Source organism: Pituophis catenifer, unplaced genomic scaffold (genome assembly GCF_029215685.1).
Source record: "Pituophis catenifer annectens isolate HBS135680 unplaced genomic scaffold, rPitCat1.0.hap2 SCAF_2, whole genome shotgun sequence".
Lineage (NCBI taxonomy): Eukaryota > Metazoa > Chordata > Lepidosauria > Squamata > Colubridae > Pituophis > Pituophis catenifer.
Window position 1 is genome coordinate 8,273,041 of NW_027256882.1, and position 23,406 is coordinate 8,296,446.

A 23,406-nucleotide genomic window follows, 5' to 3' on the forward strand; every position below is an offset into this window, starting at 1 on the left:
CAGAGGGGGTTTCAGGATAGACCTGGGAGGGGCAGGTCCTTTATGACTAGACGGCCCTTTCGAGGGGGAGGGGGTCATTCCATCCGTCGCCGTCATTAATAGTGCTCCCATTCCTCCCGTGGGTGGCAGATTGGGTCTCTTTGCTGCTCTTTGGGATCGCACTACATCTGATTGCTGGGTCCGGGCTTCCATTCAGTCTGGACTAGCCATCGAATTTGTCTCCACCCCTCCTCCTGTTTTTCTCCACTGTCCCCGGTCGGGTAGCCCCGAGCGTAGATCCCTTATGGATTCAGCTATAGATCACCTCCTCTCCATCAGGGCCATCCAACCTGTGCCCCAGAATCAATTGGGTCAGGGGTTCTACTCTCGGGTTTTCCTGGTACCTAAATCATCAGGTGGGTGGAGACCTATTCTGGACCTTAAACGTTTGAACCATTTTGTAGTCTATAGAAGGTTCAAAATGCAATCATTACGTTCTATCTTAGACAGTGTTTGGAAGGGCTATCTCCTCTGTTCAATTGATTTAACTGAAGATTACCTTCATGTACCCATTCGACCTTCCCATAGAAAATTCTTACGTTTCTACTATGCAGGGAATCATTTTCAGCATAGGGCTTTGCCCTTTGGTCTTTCCTCAGCTCCCTGTAGTTTCACCAAGATATTGGCAGCTTTAGCCACTTCCCTTAGGCTTAGGTCAATTCGTCTCCAGTGTCATCTGGATGACATCCTTATCATGTTCACTTCTACGCCTCAGGCCTATTCAGACCTTCACCTCACCATTCAGACCCTGGCTGCCCACGGTTTTTCCATTAACGTGGAAAGAAGCCATCTCATCCCTTCTACTAGAATCACACACCTAGGGGCGGTCATTGATTCTGTCAAGGGCAAGGTCTATTTATCCGGGGAATGCCAGGAGGGGCTGAGGACTCTAGCAGCTCAGGTTAGTTGGGAAAAGCGGGCTTCCCCTTTGCTTCTATCTAAATTGTTAGGGAAGATGGTTTCAGCCATTGATATTGTTCCCTGGGCCAGACTGCACCTGAGAGACCTTCAGTGGTTTCTTTTGCCTTTGCAGAAGGCGGGGAAAGGCACCTCGTCGACCAGAATTTCCATTCCCAGGGAGGTGTTGGCATCCCTTCGATGGTGGCGCTCCGAGGCCATTGCCAAGGGCTGTTTTTTCCTGGACCGTCGCTGGGTTGTTGTCACCACCGATGCCAGCATGTTTGGCTGGGGCGCTCACTGCGAAGCACAAGTGGCTCAGGGCACATGGTCGGCCACCGAAGCCTCCCGCAGTATAAACTGGCTAGAACTACGAGCTGTCGTTCTCGCTCTTCGGGCTTTTCGTCATCTGGTGGGCGGAATACACGTGTTGGTTCTCACCGAACGTTTCAACCAAAGCCCACATAAATCGCCAGGGGGGCACCAGTTGCTGATGTTGGAAGCCAGATGACTTTGTGTTTGGTCGGAATGCCACTTGATCTCCCTGAAGGCAGAACACATTTCAGGAGAGGCAAACGTATGAGCGGATTGGCTCAGTCGCCAGTTGATAGACCATTCTGAGTGGCATCTGAATCCCTGTATCTTCCAGAAGTTGACAAGTCACTTTGGCAATCTATTGTGGACCTATTTGCTTCACCTCAGAATGCACAGCTCCCCAGATTTTTCTCCTGTTTCCGGACGCCTCAGGCAGAGGCAGTGGATGCTCTGCGCTCCCCATGGCTTCCGGGTCTGCTTTTTGTATTCCCGCCGATTCCCCTCCTTCTGAGAGTCCTCCGAAAGATTGTTCTGGAAAGGGCGGAGATCACTCTCATCGCCCCTCATTGGCCACGGAGGTCATGGTTCACCGACCTCATGCACTTATCAGTGGCTTCTCGTTGGACACTTCCGTGCCCCTCCAATTGCCTCAGTCAAGGGCAGATTCTGCATCCGGACCTGCTGTGGCTGAGACTGACCACTTGGAGATTGAGTGGTGCGATCTTCAATGAGACAACGTCCCTCCTTCAATAATTCGAACTATCCAGGCTTCTCGCCGCCCCTCCACGAATCCAATTTATTCATCAACGTGGCGGGCATTTTGTACTTGGTGCTCCTCCCAGGACATCTCACCACTGGAGGCTTCAGTGATACAAGTCCTGAGATTTTTTCAGGCAGACTTGGACAAGGGGCTCTCGCCCAACATCTTACAGAGGCAGGTGGCAGCGATTTCGTCTGTTTTGACTTACAACTCTCTTCAACCTTTGTCTCACCAGCCGCTTATACGACGTTTCCTATGGGGGGCCACCAACTTGTCTCCCCCAGTTCTTCATAGATATTCCACTTGGGATCTTTCACTTGTGTTGAACTCTCTTACTGAGCCACCATATGAACCGTTGCTGACGGACAATCTACGTCTTTTGTCATACAAAGTAGCTTTCCTGGTGGCTATAACGTCTGCTCAAGGTATTTCGGAGATCACTGCACTTTCTATGAGGGACGATTTGTGTGTCTTTCATGTGGACCGGGTTGTCCTTCGACTCGACCCCACCTTTGTGCCTAAGATTAACTCTCCCTTTCACTGTTTACAGGAACTGGTTCTTCCAGACTTCTGCCCTCACCTGTCTCATCCGTTAGAACGTCGATGGCACATGCTGGATGTCTGGAGGGCTCTTTGAATCTACTTGACAAAGACTGCGGACATTCGTCGGTCTGAGTCATTATTTGTGTCTTTTCTCCCTGCTTCGCTAGGTGCCAAGGTGTCATCGTCGACTATTGGCCATTGGATCCGGTGCACGATCGCTACAGCATATAAACTTTGTTCCTTATCGCCTCCTACCACATGACGGCGCACTCGACGAGAAGTGCTTCAACCTCAGCAGCCTGGTCCACGCAGGCTTCACTACTCGAAATCTGCAGAGCAGCTACCTGGACCTCTCCTTCCCCCTTTATTCATCATTATAAGATAGACAAATTTGCTTCTGCAGAGGCTGCCTTCGGGCGGAGAGTTCTCCAAGGATTTTGGGGGAACGGGGAGTTACTTGCCCAGACTGTTCCCTCCCTAGACTTGGGACGGTGATCTTGGGTATGTCCCACTTCTGACTGCTGTCTCCACCCCACAATGGAGAAGGGGCGTTGGTCCTACCTGACACGCACCTTCTCATTGGGTGGAGACAGCAGCCAGTCCCACCCTGTCAGTCTGGACATTAATGTGTTTATTCTTCTGTTTTTTATTCCACACGTCAAGCCTGTCTTCATCCTTCACAAAGGTGGGAGCCCCTAGCAACAGGAGCGGGATTTAGCTTTGACAGGCTCAGTCCTTCATCTGATTGCATGAGCTGAACCCACTTCTGGCTGCTGTCTCCACCCAACGAGAAGGTGCATGTCAGGTAGGACCAACGCCCCTTCTAGCTGAAGAACAGTCAGGTTTCAGGAGTGGAAGATCTACTATGGATAATTGTTTTGTGCTGGACCATCTAATAACAAAGTTTAAGTTTTGGAAAAAAACACTGTATGTGGCATTCATAGACTTGAAGGCAGCCTTCGACACAATTGATAGACAAATTTTATGGGATAAATTAGAGGCCATGGGAATTGAAAAGAAATTGTTATATCTAATTAGATTGTTATACACGGAAACACAAGTAAGAGTTCCAGTGAATAGGACAGGATCAGTAAAAATTGCAATCCCAATAAAGAAGGGTGTCAGACAAGGTTGCATCTTAGCCCCAACACTTTTCAACTTATATTTAAATGACCTTCCAAAATGTTTGGAAGATACATTACTCCATGGGCCTAGTATAAGAACAAGACAGGTCAATTGCTTGTTATATGCCGATGATATAATTTTGCTGTCGGCCTCACAGGTGGGGCTATGAAGGTCACTCGGAAGGTTGGCAGCATATTGTATAAAAAATCGCTTGACAATTAACATAGAGAAATCAAAGGTAATGATATTTAGCAGGCAACAAAATATGAGGAGATGGGTTTTAAATGACAGAAGAATAGAACAAGTTCAGTCATTTACCTATTTAGGGCTAGTATTTCAGACAAATGGCAAATGGAATAAGCAGGTAAAAGCTGGAGCTCGGAAGGCCATGGCTCGGATGGCTCAATTAAACAAACTTATTTTAGAGAAAACTCCATCTTCATTAATCCCAGTGCTAAAGGTATTCCAGGCAAAAATTGAACCAGTGTTTACCTATGGGGCAGAAATATGGGGGTCGGTTAAGTTGCCTGGGCTGGAAACTCCTCAAAATAAGTTCCTGAGGAGAATTTTGGCAGTGTCCCCTGGAACCCCAGCATGTGTAGTAAGGGCAGAAACGGGAGTCTATGTGATTGGCACTAGGGCCTTGTTGAAGACTGTTTATTATTGGTTAAGAATAATCGAGATGGAGGAAGGGAGCTTACCAAAATTAGCGCTAATGGAGCAGTTTATCCCAAGTAATAAAAATAACTGGTTATCAAGAGTTCTGAAGCAGGTATCTAGCTCTGGTATTCCTTTAAATTGGCGGCAGTACGATCATAGGCAGATTCGAAATTGGATTGCACAGAGATTTAAGGACATAAGTGCCCAATCGGATATTTATTTATTTATTTATTTATTTATTTATTTATTTATTTATTTATTTATTTATTTATTAAATTTATATACCGCCCTATTCCTAAGGGATTCAGGGCGGTGAACAGCGAACGATAAAAATACATGTAATACAAACGTTAATAAAAAACCAATTAAAATATACTAAACACTCTGGTCCTAGATAATTCAAGACATCCCAGTTTAAAATAAAATCAAAAAGCAATATAAAGGGACAGTTAGGCCAGGCCGGCCTGCTGAAACAGGAATGTTTTGAGGGCACGGCGGAAAGTGCGCAGATCCGGAATCTTCTGTATCTCTGGGGGGAGCTCGTTCCAGATGGTGGGTGCCCTCACAGAAAAGGCTCTCCCCCTGGGGGCCGCCAGTCGACACTGTTTGGCTGACGGCACCCTGAGAAGCCACTCTCTATGGGAGCATACTGGACGGTGAGAGGCTATTGGTGGCAGAAGGCGGTCTCGTAAGTACCGCGGTCCTAAGCCATGGAGCGCTCTAAAGGTGGTAACTAAGACCTTGAAGCGCACCCGGAAGACCACAGGGAGCCAGTGCAGCTCACGCAGGAGGGGAGCCACATGGGAGTGCCATGCTGCTCCCATAACTACCCGCGCGGCCGCATTCTGGACCAGCTGGAGCCTCCGGGTGCTCCTCAAGGGGAGCCCCATGTAGAGAGCATTACAGTAGTCCAGGCGTGAAGTGACGAGGGCATGAGTGACCGTATTTAACGAGTCCCAATCCAGAAAGGGGCGTAACTGGCGAATCAGGCGAACCTGATAAAAAGACCTCCCGGCCACAGCCGTCAAGTGTTCTTCTAAAGACAGCCGTGAGTCCAAGAGGACGCCTAAGTTGCGAACCCTCTCCGTGGGGGGCAATGACTCGCCCCCAATAGTCAGTGATGGCACCAATTGACTATATCGGGACGTCGGAAACCACAGCCACTCGGTCTTGGATGGGTTGAGCCTGAGTCTGTTCCTCCCCATCCAGATCTGTACAGCCTCCAGGCACTGGGACATCACTTTAAGGGCATCATTGGGGTGGTCTGGGGTGGAGATGTAAAGCTGAGTATCATCAGCATACTGATGATACTTCACCCCAAAACCACGGATGATCTCACCCAGCAGCTTCACATAAATGTTGAACAGAAGGGGTGAGAGAACCGACCCCTGTGGCACCCCACATATAAGGGGCCTCGGGGTCGACCTCTGCCCCCCTGTCAACACAGACTGTGACCGATCAGAGAGAAAGGAGGAGAACCACCGCAACACGGTGCCCCCCACCCCTAACTCTTCCAACCGGTGCAGCATGATACCATGGTCGATGGTATCAAAAGCTGCTGAGAGGTCTAATAGGACCAGGACAGAGGAACAACCCCTGTCCCGGGCCCTCCAGAGATCATCTCCCAATGCGACCAATGCCGTTTCCGTGCTGTATCCAGGCCTGAAGCCCGACTGGAATGGATCTAGATAAGCCGATTCATCCAAGTACTGAGGAAGCTGTCGCGCTACCACACTCTCAACAACCTTCGCAACGAAGCGAAGGTTGGAGACTGGATGGTAATTAGCCAACACTGCTGGGTCCAAGGAAGGCTTCTTGAGGAGAGGCCTCACCACCGCCTCCTTCAAGGCGGCAGGGAAGACACCCTCTCTCAAGGAAGCATTTATAATCCCCTGGAGCCAACCTCGTGTAACCTCCCGAGAGGCCAGCACCAGCCAGGAGGGACACGGGTCCAATAAACATGTGGCCGCGCTCAGTCTGCCCAGTATCTTGTCCACGTTTTCTGGAGTCACAGAATCAAACTCTTCCCAAGTAATATTCTCAAGACTTGCCTCCATCCTCCCTCCCGAATCTACCCAGTCAGAGTCCAAATTTTCCCGAATCTGAGCGATTTTGTCATACAGATATTGTACAAAGTCCTCGGCTCTACCCTCCAAGGGGTCTTCCCGCGCTTCCTGGTGGAGCAGGGAGCGGGTCACCCTAAACAGGGCGGCCGGGCGATTATCTGATGACGCAATAAGAGCGGAAAAATAGTTACACTTTGCTGCTTGTATTGCCACCAGATAGATCTTAATATGAGACCTTACCAGTGTTCGGTCAGATTCAGAACGGCTGGCCCTCCAACTGCTCTCCAGGCGTCTTTTCCGGCGCTTCATCTACCTCAGCTCCTCGGTGAACCAGGGAGCCAGGTGAGATCGACGCCGGGTCAGAGGCCGCAAAGGCACGACCAGTCCAAAGCTCCAGTGGCCGCCCTATCCCAGGCAGCCACTAGGTCTTCAGTCGAGTCGTGTGCCAGAGCCTCAGGAAATGGCCCAAGCTCCGTCTGGAACCTATCCGGGTCCATCAGGCGCCTGGGGCGGAACCACCTCATCGGTTCCGCCTCCCTGCGGCGGGGTGTGGTGGTTCGAAGGTCAAAGCGAAGGAGGGAGTGATCTGACCATGACAAGGGCTCGATCGCTATATCCCCTATCTCGAGACCATTCAGCCACTGACCAGAGACAAAAACCAGGTCCAGTGTGTTTCCCCCCGTGTGAGTAGGGCCATGAACTAATTGGGTCAGGTCCATGGCCGTCATGGAAGCCATGAACTCCTGAGCCACCTCAGACGCCTCACCGACGGATGGCAGGTTGAAGTCCCCCATGACCATAAGTCTAGGGGTATCAATCGCCACCGCGGCTATAACGTTGAGTAGTTCAGGCAAGGCCACTGCCACATGGCAGGGAGCCAGGTATGTAACCAGCAGGCCCATCTGCACCCCATGACCCCACTTCACAAGGAGGGACTCACATCCGGCCGTCTGAGGAACAGTGGCCTCCCTCGGACTAAGACCCTCTTTAATAATAACCGCTACTCCCCCGCCCCTTCCCTGTGACCTTGGCTGATGAAATGCCCGGAAACCGGGTGGGCACATCTCTACGAGAGGGACTCCCCCCTCCTGGCCCAACCAGGTCTCCGTAATACCCACCAGGTCCGCTCCCCCCTCCTGAACAAGATCACAAATGAGGGGGGCTTTATTTACCACGGACCTGGCATTGCATAGCATCAGCCGAAGGCCCAGGGCCTGAGGGTCTGTGCCACCTGGGGAACGAGAAGAGCACTGGGATATTGCACAGGTGACAGCAGTAAAAGTTTGCCCCTGGTTATCAGCCAATAAACAAATGTTTAAAATAGAAAAATATTTAACTGTGCCTTTATTTCCCGTCCTAAGGAGATTTTTTACCAAATTGAGATTAGACCAACTTCAAACAAACATGCTTTGGGGTAGGTATAAGGTTATCCCTGTAAGAGAAAAAGTCTGGTTATGTGGGACAGGGGAAGTTGAAACAATGTCCCATGTAATTTTTGATTGCCCCCTATACTCAGTTTTGAGGGAACATCAACTGGGCAGGATCTTTTATACCAGCACCCTAAGTCTAAAGAGCACTTCTTGCAACATTGTCTGTTAGGTTCTAACTTGCAGTTGGTGAAATGGATTGCCAAATTTGCAGTAAAGTTGATGGAAAAAAGGACAAAGTTGGTGCAGCAGAATGTGGTAGATTGTAGGAAAGACCATTTGCTCTAATAATGTAATTTTAATAGTAGTTTTAAGACTGATTGGATAGATGCAGGGGTGACATTATAATATAATTTTAATCATATTTAAATTGTATCTCAAATGATTGTATTTTATTCCGATTTCATTTTAGATCGTATTTTATTCTAATTGCATTTTTAATCGTGCGTTATTCCAATTTCATTTAAATTGTTTTACCAAACTTTTGTAATGATTTGTTTCTGGAACTCTGCACTTTGATATGGCCCAAGGGCTAATCAATAAATAAATTCATTCATTCAAGTAGAATGAAGAGCCCATCAAAGACACGGTATGTGTCTCCTGTCAACCCTGAAGCTGACCTGACAGCTGTGCTTCCACACTGGAGCTGAGGGATAGGGATTAGAGATGGCTGGGGTTTTGTAGCCAAAATAAAATACTTTCTCTTGGTAACCAAGGACATTGGTTCATGGAGAATCTCAGGATTTATGATCCTCCCCAAAGTCTCTCCCTTTCTCCTGTTGTCACCCACCTTCCATGGTGGAGATGGTTCCTTCTGCACAAGGACGACAATTGTAGCAGCAGATGGGCTTCCCTTCCTGAGCCACCTTCATGAATCCAGGAGGACAGCTTTCCACACACCTGGAAGGAGGCTGGGGCTTGCCAGCAAGAGGGGGAAAATAACCTCCATTAAATGAATTATTTTATTTCCTAAAATACATAAAAGGAAAAGTTTGGGGACCTCCAATTCAAGGTTTAGCTTTGCTAAATTTGAAGACTACAAGAAACTAAGAGCTCCTCAAATCGATGTGGTTGCTTGCTGTTTGTCTATTTACCTTCTCTTCTAATTATTCTCCCATTACAATTTTATTTTAAATTCTCAATGTACCTACTGAAAAGAAACTTGAATGGATTTTTGTTTTGACAAAATCAATCACTTTGTCCCATGATATAAATCCAGCTTCCTTGCAGAAGTTTGATGAACAGTTAACTGGAATAGTTAGGGAGATTTTTCTCATAGACACCTGAACGTCTAACGGGAAGATGTTTCCTCACTGGGAGATCTGAGATGACAACCCAAGTTTGTCCCTACTCCAATTCTGCAATCGTGTTGGAATGACCTTCAGAAAAAACAGAATAAAGTCTTTTCCCCACCTTGTTCAGCATCTCCATCTTTGCAATAGCATCCTGGTTCATCATGAACTTGAAATCCAAGGATCCCACTCTTTCTAGACTCCCTAGTGTCATTATGATAGCAGAGTAATTGGGGAAAACCACCATGTTCAAAATGTCCAGGTCTGCTACCAGCTTTCCATTCTCATCCAAATATACCCCATTGATGGAATTATTATAAAACTCAGCAGTTCGAAGGAAAGAATGAAGCTGGAATGGAAGAGAAAATGGGCAATGTTATATAGACACAGAAAGTTCTTTGGTAAGACTCCTCCATCTCAGCTGGCATGAAGGATCTTGAGAGAAATGGAATTATTCCTGTAAAGAATATAGCCTAAGCGATTCCATATTTACCCTTCATATAACCTGAGTTAACCTTAAGCTATTTAGCTGAGTAAAACACTTAAAAAGGGGAAGTATGTATGATGCTTTTTCTGAGGAAATAATCTTATAAAACAACTGGTTTACAGGTCAATCGGCAGCTGGGAAGAGAAATTTTTTTGCTGAGTTTGAGGATGACTTTGGGGACCTTTCCTCTACTAGTAAGTTGTGGTTATGAAACTGTGCATTGATGTGATAAGTGATGTGATAAGACCCCAATATCTTCATGATGAAAGATTTACTTACTTACTTACTTACTTACTTACTTACTTACTTACTTATTTATTTATTTATTTATTTATTTATTTATTTATTTATTTATTTATTTATTATTTCAATTTATATGCCGCCCTTCTCCGAAGACTCAGGGTGGTTTACAATGCACTATAGCAATCGCCTTCATTCTTTTTGTATATACCTGCTTATTAGGATTTTTGGCCCCCCGTAAGTGGTGTTTCTACAAAGTCAGCTTATTGCCCCCACAATCCAGGTCCCCAATTTACCTACCTCGGAAGGAAAGATGATCTCTGGTACCAGTTAAGGTCACCTCTTTCAATTTTACGGAACATCTTTGGAATATTTTGTGGAATATTCTTCACTCTTGTTGCTTCCAGACTTTTCCCAGCCCAACCCTTCATCTTCTCACCTGACCTTAGCCTGCTTAGCTTCTTGGCCCAAAGAGGCTTCTACTGGGAGTTTTGAGTCAGGGAAGGAAAATCAAAGGGATTCTTAGCAGAGGTGTTTTTCAGCAGGTTATGAGCAGTTCTGCAGAACCGGTAGCAAAAATTTTGAGTAGTTCAGAGAACCAGTAAATACCCCTGACTGGCCCCACCCACATCTATTCTCTGCCTCCCGAATCCCAGCTGATCAGGAGGAAATGGGGATTTTGCAGTAACCTTCCCCTGGAGTGGGGTGGGAATGGAGATTTTACAGTATCCTTCCCCTGCAACACCCACCAAGCCATGCCACCAAGCCATGCCATTCCCATCAAGCTACGCCTACAGAACCGGTAGTAATAATTTTTGAATCCCACCACTGATTCTTAGCCCAAGAATAAGACGCAATCTGGGGAAACCCCAGGAAGTGAGAGGATCGGAGGTGTTAAACAGCTTAATATACACAACACACTTTTTAGTGTATGACATGGTAATGGTCCTGATTGTAAAAAAAAAAACGTCAAAGAAGAAAGAGGTGGAAGAAAAATATTTTTACCAAGAATTTTGTAAAAAGAAATTGGAAAAGAAATGAGCAGGGTGAAATGTGTTGCAGAAAGGAGAGCGGTGGAAAATTGGAATTTAATGTAATTTTTATATTCAGAATACATTATAATTATTGTCAGGTTCTTAGAATTGTAAGATAGATTCTCAGATGCTGTGGAGAGCTTTGCAATAGAAAATAAGTACCTGCCACGCCTTCATCTTTGGAGTTTTCACTTTTTTACCAGTTTTAAATGTGTTTCTGGATCTGGATAAATAAGCTGCATTTAAGGCCCTTGCCACAGCCCAGATTGTGTTGTAAATTAAATAGCTGTCCTGACTCAGGATTGGATCCATCTCCTCTTCCTTGAGAGCTTCCAGGTCTTCTCTCTGCCTGCACCATCTCCAGACTTTCACCGAAAAGGCTTCATTGGTGTAAGAACACAGGAAGGATGTCTCTACATAGTATTTCATAAAATAGTAAAGGTTCAAATGCCTACTATACTTTGCAAATTGATTTTTCTGCAGAGGAAAGGAAAATATGCTATGGATGTATTTGGCAGGAAAAGATTGTTTTGACAAATAAACAGTGAAGTCCCAGCGGATTGTGAATAGCAGGACTTTTCCTCTAGGAGGTTCCATAAGCCTTTCAAATACTAGATACACAAGCAAACCCCCTGCATTGAATGAACTCATGTCCGCACCAAAAATAAAGACATTGATCTTTCTCCAACTGAGGAATAAATGCCACTTTATCTTTGCTTCCCGTGAAGCTGGGGAAAAGGTTTGTGATAAAACTGGGCAAATGCCATTCCTGACCAGCAGGGAAGTCATCGTCCTCATGAACTGTTGTCCATTCTCAGTGTCTGGAGCAAGGAGACCCACCAAGGTCCACCTGAAATGGAGGACCAGCTTCACCATCCCTGGGTAATGGGCTCCTTCGGCTGGGAGCATTGGGTAGAAGAAAGGATTTTCATCACTCACAATCTGGGAGTCAAAACCGTGACTGATCTGAAAAGGAAAAAAAAGTTAACTTTATTATTTTTTTTGAGAGATCATAAAAACAATATCCAGCCCAAATGGAGGAATTGTTCAACTCCTGGTCATTCTGTTTACATTGCCTCTCTTCTCACTTCAATAGCAATAGCAAAACAAAATAGATGACACGACAGTGGTGGGGCTCATGATTAAGAACAATGAGTCTGCTTATAGAAAGGAAGTACAAGGGATGACATTGTGGTGTAAAGAAAATAATCTTATACTTAACACCAAAAAAAAATTAAAGAACTTATAATTGACTTCAGGAGGAAGAGAGAGGTACATTTACCATTGTACATAAATGGTGAGGGGGTGGAGAGGGTTGGTAGTTTTAAATTTCTGGGCATTTATATCTCAGAGAACCTCTCATGGACTATGAATGTTGACATCCTTGTGAAGAAGGCACAGAAGAGGCTGTACTTGCTGTTTGAGGAAGTTGCACAACATTCTCAGAGACTGGGGAGGGGCGGGGCTGGTGTCATGATGAGACGGTAGGAAGTTTCGGTGCTCCGGAATTACCACCGATATCTCCACTGCTGGATGGTCTAAACTGGACCTCACTGTCCTGTAGAGACAGTGATAGAGGAGGGCACATCCTGCTGATCCCAGGGACACCGCAAAGTCTCTGTTTGATCCAGGAGAAGCTCTTTTTTTCCGGCGCTGAAGAGGCAGCCATTAATCTGCTGAAGTCGGGACAACTCCAAACAGAAGAGAATGAGTGAAAGTGTTATGATCTGGTGATAGACTTTTTAAATTTGGACTTCAAGAACACCCTGAAGTGCAAAGGCAACTAGAATTGAAGTTTGAAGTAATTTAGCGGTGGAATTGAGCTTGAATTTAATTTATTATTTATTTATTTAAATTTCTATACCGCCCTTCTCCAGAATAGGACTCAGGGCGGTGAACAGCCAGAGTAAAAAAACAATACATACAAAATTTAAAAACAATTTAAAATAATTAAATATTATTGGCCGTAAATTAAAAAACCCAATTTAAAATCAATTTAAAATTAACTCAGGCCAGCGTTAACAATCTTCTGGAGCCAGCCTCGTGTCACCTCCAACTTAAATTTAAGTTAATTTTCCTAAAATATAAACTATTCTTATGTGTGGATGCCTGTGATAAGTTTCATTTTAAATTGGACTGGACTGGATTGTAAAGGAGGTTCACTTTTTTATTTGTTTGAATACTAAACCCTTGATGCATTTTGAGTTTATAAATTTTGGAACCAGCTTTGCTATTTCTTTCTTTCTTTCTTTCTTTCTTTCTTTCTTTCTTTCTTTCTTTCTTTCTTTCTTTCTTTCTTTCTTTCTTTCTTTCTTGGTTGATTTTTATTTTTGAACTTTATTATATATTGGATTCATTGTTAATTGGAAATAGAACAAAGAGAAGTGGAAAAAATAAGAAACATTGCCATCTAGTGGACTGAAACATTGTATCCTTTTTTGTTTCCTTTTTTAACTGGGGGAAAAAGTAAATAAAAAAGTAGCAACTGTGTTATTTTTCAAAGTCAATGTACCAGCCTACAGATAAAATTTAAAAGAGCATCAAAGAGTGTTTACAGGATTGTTTATACAGGAGCCCTGTTGGAAAAAATATTGCTGAAAGGTGATTAAAACTGAAAAGAGGAAGATAACAGCAACTCTGGAAAAGAGCTGTTAAATTAAGTGAGATACAAGAAAGAGATTTTGAATGTTACACAGTTGTGGACTTTTAAATTAGACAGAAAGCTTTCCCCTTTCTATTTCTACTTCTTCACTTCTCAAATATTTTTATTTTTAAATTGTTGGAAGAAGCTGTGGGTGTGTTGCAAGGTCAGAACACAGCTTCTAAACTAGATAAGAGCCTGAAGATGACAGGGTTGTGAGCCTGTCAAAACGTTACTATAAAGAAAAAGTTTTAAGGTATTGGAAGGATTTTAGCTAAGGTTTTAAAGGTCCTTGCAGACTGCTCTGTAAGGATTTTTAGAAGATTTTAAGCTGGGATTTTAACCAGAATTTTAAACTTTTTAACTAACTTATTTAACATGACGCGGGAAAACACCTGAGATTTCAATTTTTTTGCATACACACACCCGCAAAAACTTAAGAAGACATATATATGTATGTATGTATGTATATCATGTCTCCCTCTTCTTTTTTCTCCTTTCGTTCTTCCACAACACGTGTTTACTCAATTGGATTAAGGCATACAAGAGCCTGAAGAAATTACTTTTTTTTTCTCAACACTTTTTTCCTTTTTAACCTTTTTTTCTTTTTACAGTCTTTTTCTTTTTCCTCTATTGATTGGAGATTGTTATTTAAATTTGTTTTTGGCTAATTGGATGCATGATGGGATTAGGGCACACAAGAGCTTGAAGATTGGGGGTTTTTTTCTTTCCTTTTGGTTTTTCCTTGTTTTTTCTGATTCCCTGACATTTATAAAAACGGATTAGGGTTGAGAAGAACCTGAAGACACTTTATCCTACTGCTTTGATTTGGATTACCTATAAAAATGAGTAAAAAAGCAGCAGTTAATAGCTCTGCAGGATCGACCCCCTCTTCATCACCAGCGGGAGGATAACGATCAATACAGGCAATGTTGCAGCAAGAAAAGGAGAAGGAATGTGAGAAATAAAAAGATGTGACAATGCAGATGATCTTATAAGGAATACAAGACATAAAATTAAAAATAGAGAAAACAGATGAAAAGTGGAGAATATACAACAGATGATGAAGAAATATGAGGACAGACTTGAAAAAATTGAAGAAAAAAAGGAACAAAGAGATAAAAAAAATGAGAGACATGGACAACAGATTAGAAGAAGTTGAACGTGATAAAAGTGGCTTAGGATGGGAAATGGACAAATCAGAATTTTACTTAAGATTTCAAAATGTGGAAGAAGAAAAAGGAGAAAATTTGGCTGAGAAAATGATAGAAATTCTTGCAGGAGCTCTAGAAATTCCTAAAGAAAAAATGCTGGATGGTGTTGATGAGATGTACCGAGTATATACTAGATATGCAATGAGAAATAAACTACTAAGAGAAGTCCATATAAGAGTTACCAAAAAGTCAATTAAAATGCAAATACTGCAGATTGCAAAAAAGAAAGCACTGCAATATAAGGGCAAGGAAATTATGGTGCTGAAGCAAATACCGAGAAGAGTAAGAGAGTTGAGAAGAGAATATCAATTTCTGACAAAAATATTGCTCCAGAAAGAAGTGAATTACAGATGGCTGACACCAGAAGGCTTGGTGTTTACATGGCAAATGCAAAGATTTAAAATAGATTCAATTAACAAAGCGAAAGCATTTTATGTGGAATATTTAAGAGAAAAAGACGTTGAGCCAAGAAGGGAGGAAACATTGCTCCAATTGCAAGAAGAGGATCTAGTGATGATGGAAAAGGAGGAAGTTGCACTAGAAGGTGCAGTAGGAGGTGCTATAGAATATAAAGAACAGTGTGAATTGAGATCCACTAGATCAGTAAAGCCCATATACAAAGTATAAACATGGAGGAGAAAAAAATAATTACAATTAATATAAATGGACTCAGTATAGCAACTAAAAGAAGAAACGTATTCCATAAATTGGAGAAATTGAAAATGGACATAATTTGTTTACAAGAAGTGCATATTAAAAAACAACATGAATTACTATTGGTAAAGCCTAACTAGGGAAATTATTTGCTTCATTGCCACAATGTAAGAAAAGAGGAGTGGTTTTGTATATCAAAGACACAATACCAGCGGAAAAAAATTATGAAGATGGAGAAGGACAAATTCTGATGGTGGAAATGATAGAGAACAATAGAAAAATACTGTTAATAGCAATATATGCTCCAAGCGACAACCAAGAAGATTCTTACAGAAAATTACACATGAAATTAATAGAGTTGGACTATGATAATATTTGTATGATGGAAGATTTTAATGGAATAGTAGATGAGAAAATGGACTATAATACACAAAAGATAACAAAACAAAGTAGAAGAACTTTGCCAAAATCCTTTTTCAAGATGATAGAGGAAATAAACTTAAAAGATATATGGAGAGAAAGAAATGCAAAAAATAGACAATACACTTTTTATTCTAACAGACATTTATCATGGTCTAGAATAGATATGATATGGATGACAATGGATTTGACAGAAAAGAGGACACATCAATACAGAAACTGTGGGACACTATGAAAGCTTATGCCAGAGGCCTGATTATTGACTATACAAGAAAAAGAAATATTAAGGAAAGACAAGCATATAAAATGTTAGAGGATGATTATAAGAAATTTGAAAAAGAATTACAGAAGTTTCCACCAAAAAAAGACATTAAAATGAAAATGGATGCAACTAAACATAAAATGGGATTAATAGAGAAAGAAGATCTAGCACAAAAAATCAGGAATGCTAAACAGAAATATTTTGAAGATGCTAATAAACCAGGCAGATGGCTAGCATATAAATTGAAAAAAAGAGAGTGATTCAAGGAAAATATCACAGCTAATAGATGAACAAGGACAAATTAGATTTGGAAACGAGGAGAAGAAAAATATTGTACAAGACTATTATAAAAAACTATATGAAAAAGACAAGATAGAAGAGGAAAGTATTAAACAATATTTACATAAGGCGAATTTACCCCAGGTTCCAAAAGACATTGAGATGATGTTAGAAGGAAATATAATGATGATGGAATTGACTGAAGCAATCAAAAAACGAAAGACTGGGAAGGCACCAGGCCCAGATGGATTGCCGGCAGAATATTATAAGACTTTACAGGAATCATTGAGTCTCCCACTATTAGAAGTTATGAATGAAATAATGTCAAAGAAGGAAATACCCAACTCATGGTTAGAAGCATATATTACACTTATTCCAAAAGAGGATACCAATCTACAACAAGTTAAGAACTACAGGCCTATATCTCTACTAAATTCAGATTATAAAATATTTGCTACAATACTAGCAGAAAGATTTAAAAGATATTTAAATAATTTTATACATTCAGATCAAAACGGATTCCTGCCAAAAAGGCATATTAGGGACAATTTGAGGATAATTCTGGGCACTTTGGAATATTATGAGGCACATCCAGAAAAGCAAATGGCTTTGATGTTTTTAGATGCACAGAAAGCCTTCAACAATGTGAACTGGCAATTTATGATATTACAATTGAAACAGATGGGCTTTGGAGATAAATTTATTCAAGCCATAGAAGCTATATATCATAAGCAAATAGCAAAAGTAATGATAAATGGAGAATTGACAGAATTTATTGAAATACAAAAAGGGATGAGATAAGGTTGCCCATTGTCACCACTGTTGTTTGTGTTAACATTAGAAGTACTAAACAGGGGGACTTCCGGTTGGTGAGTCGCGGTGACAGGGTGACAAGAGAGCGATCTCTGCTCTCTTGCCCCATTTTTCACCGTGTTTTGGGAGACCTTGAGGGGCACAAAGCCCAGAGAGCTTGGCGAATGAGAGAGGGAGTCAGGTGAGTGGGAAATTGCAGAGCAAGCACTTCTCACTTCACTGGACGCCTTTGTTGATCCTAACACGGGTGTGTCTGTCATTTAATGGCAGACCCGAGGCCACAATAAACCAGCAAAGAGACGGGAAGCAAAGAAGAAGATCGGAGGAAACAGTGTGAGATGAGGGATTTTTAACTGCCCTGACCACCGTAGAGATTGTAGAGACTCAGATCGGGAAGAGAACGAGGTCGATCGCATCGGATGAAAGGACTCGCAGAAAGGAACTGAGCAGCGACTGGAAGGAAGGAGACAGATTGAAAAAGCGGAGAACTGACAGGTCGGCATGGGAGAATAAGAAGAGCTCTTTATAGGTGTTACGGCACAAAGAGAAAGACCGGCGGGACGCTGTAAGTAGCAATAAAGTGGGAAGGGAAAAAAATGTTGCTGTCAAGAAGAGACTCAATGGAATGTCAGACAGAACCTTTAGGCGGTAATTGAAGAGGAAGGAAGCAGGAAGTACAGCCATTGCAAGGAACTGATGGAGAAAGAAACAGAAGGGAGACTAATCAATGAATTAAAAGAACTGAGATCTAAGAAATACATCTGGAAAAAACATTTTATGTGGACTTGTAACTAACTTGGATAAAACTAAGAAATTGACTTTTTAGAGTGGAAAAGAAGATTGAGGTTAAGAGGACTTTGAAAGTTTAAACAATGGTGACTTTCACTAACAAAGCACAGTAAAAGAACATTGGATCTAGCCTTTAAAGACAAAGCATTTCATTTCTACTTTGATATCCCTTGGTGACCTCTATCTCCCCCTCCTTTCCCTTTTCTCTTTCCCTTTTTTTGGTTGATAGAGTAATATTTAATTATTATCCAGTAAATAAGTAGAAATATATTTGTGATATAAGTTAGTAGTTGATTGTTAACCAATTAGGAATCAGATAGTAGCAAATTAAGATCAATTGTATATTTTAATTTATTGAATTAACTAGATATATTGATTAACTATACTTATAACTAAACTATATTTATATCTATGTTTATTTATACCACAGTTCTATATATTTATAACTATAAGCAAATTGATTAATTATTATAGACTGTTATTTGGATTGTCTAGCACGATATTAAAAAGTGCAACAACGATAGCCAAGGGAAGCAAGTAGAACAGGTAATACCAGTGGATGTTAATCTGGAGGAACATTGACAGGATAGTGAGAGACCAAAAAAAAAATCCTGAAAGATATGACATTTCAAGTATTGAAAACAGGAAAGAAGACAACGTCTAATCCTACAATCACCATGACTTCTCCTGCAACCCAAAAATTGACGGAAGGATTATCTAAAGCAGAAAAATCTGTGGTTATTCCGACAATGCAAGCTATGCATCCACCCTGACATTAATCCAAGAAACAATGATGAAAATGCAAGAGAAAATGTCTAACAATCACGCTGAGTTGAAGACAGATATACAAGCTCTAGATTGCAAGATGAATGAGATACAAGAATTGATCCACGATAATGAACCAAAGATAAAGAAAGTGGAAACAAGGGTGGAACAGAATGAGAAAAAGCTCTAGAGAATTAGAGGACTCAATCATCCAACTAGAGATGGATCGGATGGCTTTCTACTTGCGTTTTCAAAATATAACGGAAGACAAAGAGGAAGATCTGAGGCAAGTGATGGCAGAGATGATAGCGGAAGCCCTGCAACAAGATAAGCAGCAAATAATAAGGGAGCTGAATTAAGTTTACAGAGTGCAGACCAATTTCGCTAGAAGGAACACGCTGCCAAGGGAGGTCCACATCAGGTTTGCTAGGAAGAAAGTCAGAGACATACTGTATAATATTACAAGGGAGGAACCGATGATATATAAGGGGAAGGAAGTAACAACATTGAAACAAGTTCCTAGAAATGTTAGGGAACTAAGAAGGGACTATTGATTTCTAGCCATGCAATTAACCAAGAGAAATATTTTATTTAGATGGATTCTGCCAGAAGGCATGATAATTACATGGCTAGGGAAGAAAATTACTAAGATTGACAGCTTAGTAACTGTGCAAAACATTCTTGATCAGCTAGTGGGAATGGAGGAAGAGCAGAGCAGTAAAGAAGACAGTGAAGCAGCAGCTCAAGAAGAGGAAATATATTCCCAACGGGAACCCAAGGAAGGATCTCTGGAAAAGAAAGAATTAGAAGAAAAAGAAAGCAAAGACACAAAAGAAAAGAAACCAAGAACCCAAAGAGTTACAAGCAAATAAATATTAAAGTTGCCCAGGAGAATAGTATATAGAAGATTGGAAATTAATATCAATTAATGTTAACGGATTGAATGAGAGTAGAAAAAAAAACAAATATTTACAAAACTAGTCAAACAAAATGTTGATATTATATGCCTTCAAGAAGTCCACATACATAAGCAGGATGAAAGATACTTAGAATATAATAAATTAGGGAAAGCCTTCACTTCACTAGCAGAAAAAAAAAAAGAGGGGGGTAGTAATATACATTAAGGGAGGGATAATTGTGGGAAAAAAATATGCCGATTCAAAAGGGAGGACGTTAATGATTGAGATAAAAAGAGGTAATTTATCAATATTATTGGTAGCTATATACGCCCCAAATAAAAATCAGGGAAATTATTATAAAAAACTTCATGAACAAATAAGTAAAATGGAACATAGCAAAATTTGTATTGTGGGTGATTTTAATGGGGTTGTAGACCATGACAAAGGCTATAGGAGCGGCAAAGGGGGAAAAAAGGGGGGATGCCCTACCCAAACTGTTTTTTGACTTAGTGGAGGAAATGAACTTAATAGATATTTGGCGGACCCTACACCCAAATGAGAGACAATTTACCTTTTACTTGAACCCACAAATATCCTGGTCCAGAATAGACATGATGTGGGTCACCAAACAATTGGGTTTAGAAATCAATACTGCAGAAATCACACCTAATATATGGGCAGACCACAACCCCCTAGAAATTAGGTGGAGGGTCTCACAGAGGAAAAAAAGGAGGAGGTGGAGATTAAATACACAACTCTTGAGAGATAAAGATTACATAGATAAAATTAGGGGAGAACTAAAATATTCTTCAAAGAAAATGAAAATCAAGAAACATCCCGAGTTAATGTATGGGACACAATGAAGGCATATTTAAGAGGGATAATGATATCATATAATACATATAAGAACAACAACAACAAAAAAAAACAATGGAAGGTGCAAGATACCCTCCAGGAAGAATTGGGGAAAGTGGAAAAGGAGATGCAGCAAAATCCGGGAGACAAAGTGACGAAAGAGAATTGGATAACGTTAAGACATAAATTGAACATATTAGAGCAGGAGGAATTGGCTTACAAAATTCAATCAAAGCAATACTACTTTGAAAATGCCAACAAACCGGGCAGATGGTTGTCGTATAAATTAAAGAAAGAAAACAAGAGACGGAATATCCACCAATTGGAAGATAAGAAGGGAGAGCTGCAAAATAAAGAAGAAGTCAAGCTCGAAATTGCTCGTGAATACTACACGGAACTCTATAAAGAGGAAGAAGTTTCCAGAGAAAGTATTGTCCAGTACCTCTCAGAAGATGAACTTGTACTGATAGGAGAAGAGGAAAGGGAAATGTTAAATAGAGAGGTTACGATGGAAGAATTAAAGAGGGCAACTTCCAGACTAAAAAATAACAAATCACCAGGTCCAGACGGTCTCCCAGGAGAATTATACAAAAAATTGGAAGATATATTATTACCCAAATTATTGGAGATTTATAATGAAGCCCTACTGGATGCCAAAATACCTGATTCGTGGAGGGAAGCGTACATCACATTACTACCAAAAGAAGGTACCGACCCAAAACAAATAAAATATTATAGGCCAATTTCACTTTTAAATTCGGATTATAAAATTTTCATGAGTATAGTGGCGGAAAGATTGAAAACAATATTAAATGCCCTAATACACACAGATCAGAACGGCTTCCTCCCTGGCAGAGAAATAAGAAACAACTTAAGAATAGTCATTGACACTTTAGAATACTACGAGGCCCACCCCGAAAAGCACATGGCCCTAGTCTTTTTTTTTTTTGAAAAAAAAAGTTTTTATTATTTTTTATAATCAAACAAATAACATTTTCACTTGTATATTTAAACATTTATAAACCCAACCTTCCACCCCCCCTTCCCACTCCCCTCCCCTGACTTCCCAGAAGAAAAACAGGGTATAAATTTTATCAAACATACGCTAAAATATGCTAAGTTAATGCAAGACTATAAATCCCTAGACCCCTTAACTCCCCTTCTACAGATTATTCATCAACCTCCCTTTAAACTCAAAATAACATATAATCCTTTAGGCCTAAGAGTTTTAAAAACATTAACAAGCACTAATAGATCATTCAGAGCCTAGAATTCTCGTAATACATCTGTAAAATATTCTTAGTTCATTTTCTTAATCATTTTACTCTCCCTCCTACTTTTATTCTCAGAATTCAAATATTTTTTCTTAAACCTTAATTAATCATTAATTGAAAATTCATTTACTTAATCATTGTAATTAGTCATTAATACATCAATTATTAGACCAAAGAAAATTAATCTTCCCTTCTTCCTTTCTTTCTATATTTTTTCCAATCTTTCTTCTTCCCTCTTACTTTTATTTTGAGGAGGTTTTGATTTTCAACTGGAGGTTGATGTATCTTTAAAACTTGCCCCTTTTCTGGAATCATTTCCTCTGATTTGGAGCCCCCATATCGACTCTTCTTGCTTATATAATCAGTCAGTTCATAGAACGAAGAGTTAACTCGATGAGTTTGGAAAAAAAAGTCCAGTTGTTGCATTTCAATTAATTGTGTGAAAGTCTCTGCCAAATCTTCCAAAACCTTATAGGGCTGATCAGTTTCTTCTTCTTTCTGCTCCAAATTATATTTTTGAAAAGTTCTGTCAGTTAATTCCACAAGGGCAGGAAGAAAGTTTGAAGATTCTTGAGAATCAGCCAAATCCAGCTTCTCTGTTTTAACCAAAACGTCTCCTTCATTGTCATTGTGCTTTCCTTCAAAAACATCCTCATTTGCTTTTATATCCTCCACCAATTCTATAAATTTTCGTTCCATGATTGCTGTAAAATTATTAATAATTGCCATTTGGTTATTCATGGCTTCCTTTATAAATTCTGTAAAGTCTCTGAAAAAATCCTCTTGGCTCTGTGAGTCAGTTCTCTGTGTCCTTTCTGACGCCATTAGAGAGCTTCCACCACTTTCAAAAACTCCTTGCTTGGAAGCCATATTATTTTAAGAAAATTTTTCTTTTCAAAGCCAAAACATTTCTTGAGCAACTTTCTCAAATTTATTTGTAGTTTATCAAGCAAGATAGTCTTTTCTACACCCAGCTCTCAAATCCTAGCAGCTTAAGTCCAGTCTCTAAGCACAAATCTATTAACAAGCACTTAACTTTCACTTTCAGTCCAGCCATAATAAAGACACAATTTCCTCCTTCAGCTCAACAAAATCAAGTAGAAACAATGTATCCCAGGAGTTAAGCAACATACTTGCAAAGGCTTGTTCTCCTGCTTCCGTTCTGCCTGGTTTTGGACTCAATTAGTCTCCTTGTTGACAGCAGAGTTGGTCGTCGGCATCTGGCTCCATTTAAAACGGAGTCACCACGGATCTGGAGCTTCAGTGGGCTGAGCGGGGAGCTCTCACCCTCCAAGCCCCTGGAATTGCTTCAGGGGCTCCCGGGGAGCTCTACCCTCGCCCACTGGCTCTCCTCTCCTTCTTCTCCCGAAGGAGAGGTTTTCAAGCCATCTGACAGCTGATTAGCGCTGTCAGAATGGCTCCAATGGAATCGCGGGGCTCGCGATCTGAAAAAACCGTCTGCGACGCCGGCGGTGCCAACGGAAGTCAGCCCTAGTCTTTTTAGATGCCCAAAAAGCATTCGATAATTTAAATTGGGATTTTATGATTGAACAAATTAAAATAATGAAATTTGGCATGAATTTTGAGAAAATGATAAAAACAATCTATAATAAACAAAGGCAAATATTTTTATTTTTATTTTATTTTATTTTGTTT

At 41.1% G+C, this 23,406-nt stretch overlaps 1 protein-coding gene across 1 annotated transcript in view; it reads right to left on the reverse strand.

Moving 5' to 3' along the window:
- The window catches only part of LOC139309809 (vomeronasal type-2 receptor 26-like), a 41,762-nt gene that overhangs the window by 11,373 nt on the left and 6,983 nt on the right, over positions 1 to 23,406 (reverse strand). The window contains exons 3-5 of the mRNA XM_070934012.1: positions 11,660 to 11,851; positions 9,246 to 9,473; positions 8,623 to 8,749 (exon numbers count right to left, since the gene is read on the reverse strand). Coding sequence (XP_070790113.1) covers positions 8,623 to 8,749; positions 9,246 to 9,473; positions 11,660 to 11,851 — 547 coding nt within the window. The remainder of the gene's footprint in view (positions 1 to 8,622; positions 8,750 to 9,245; positions 9,474 to 11,659; positions 11,852 to 23,406) is intronic.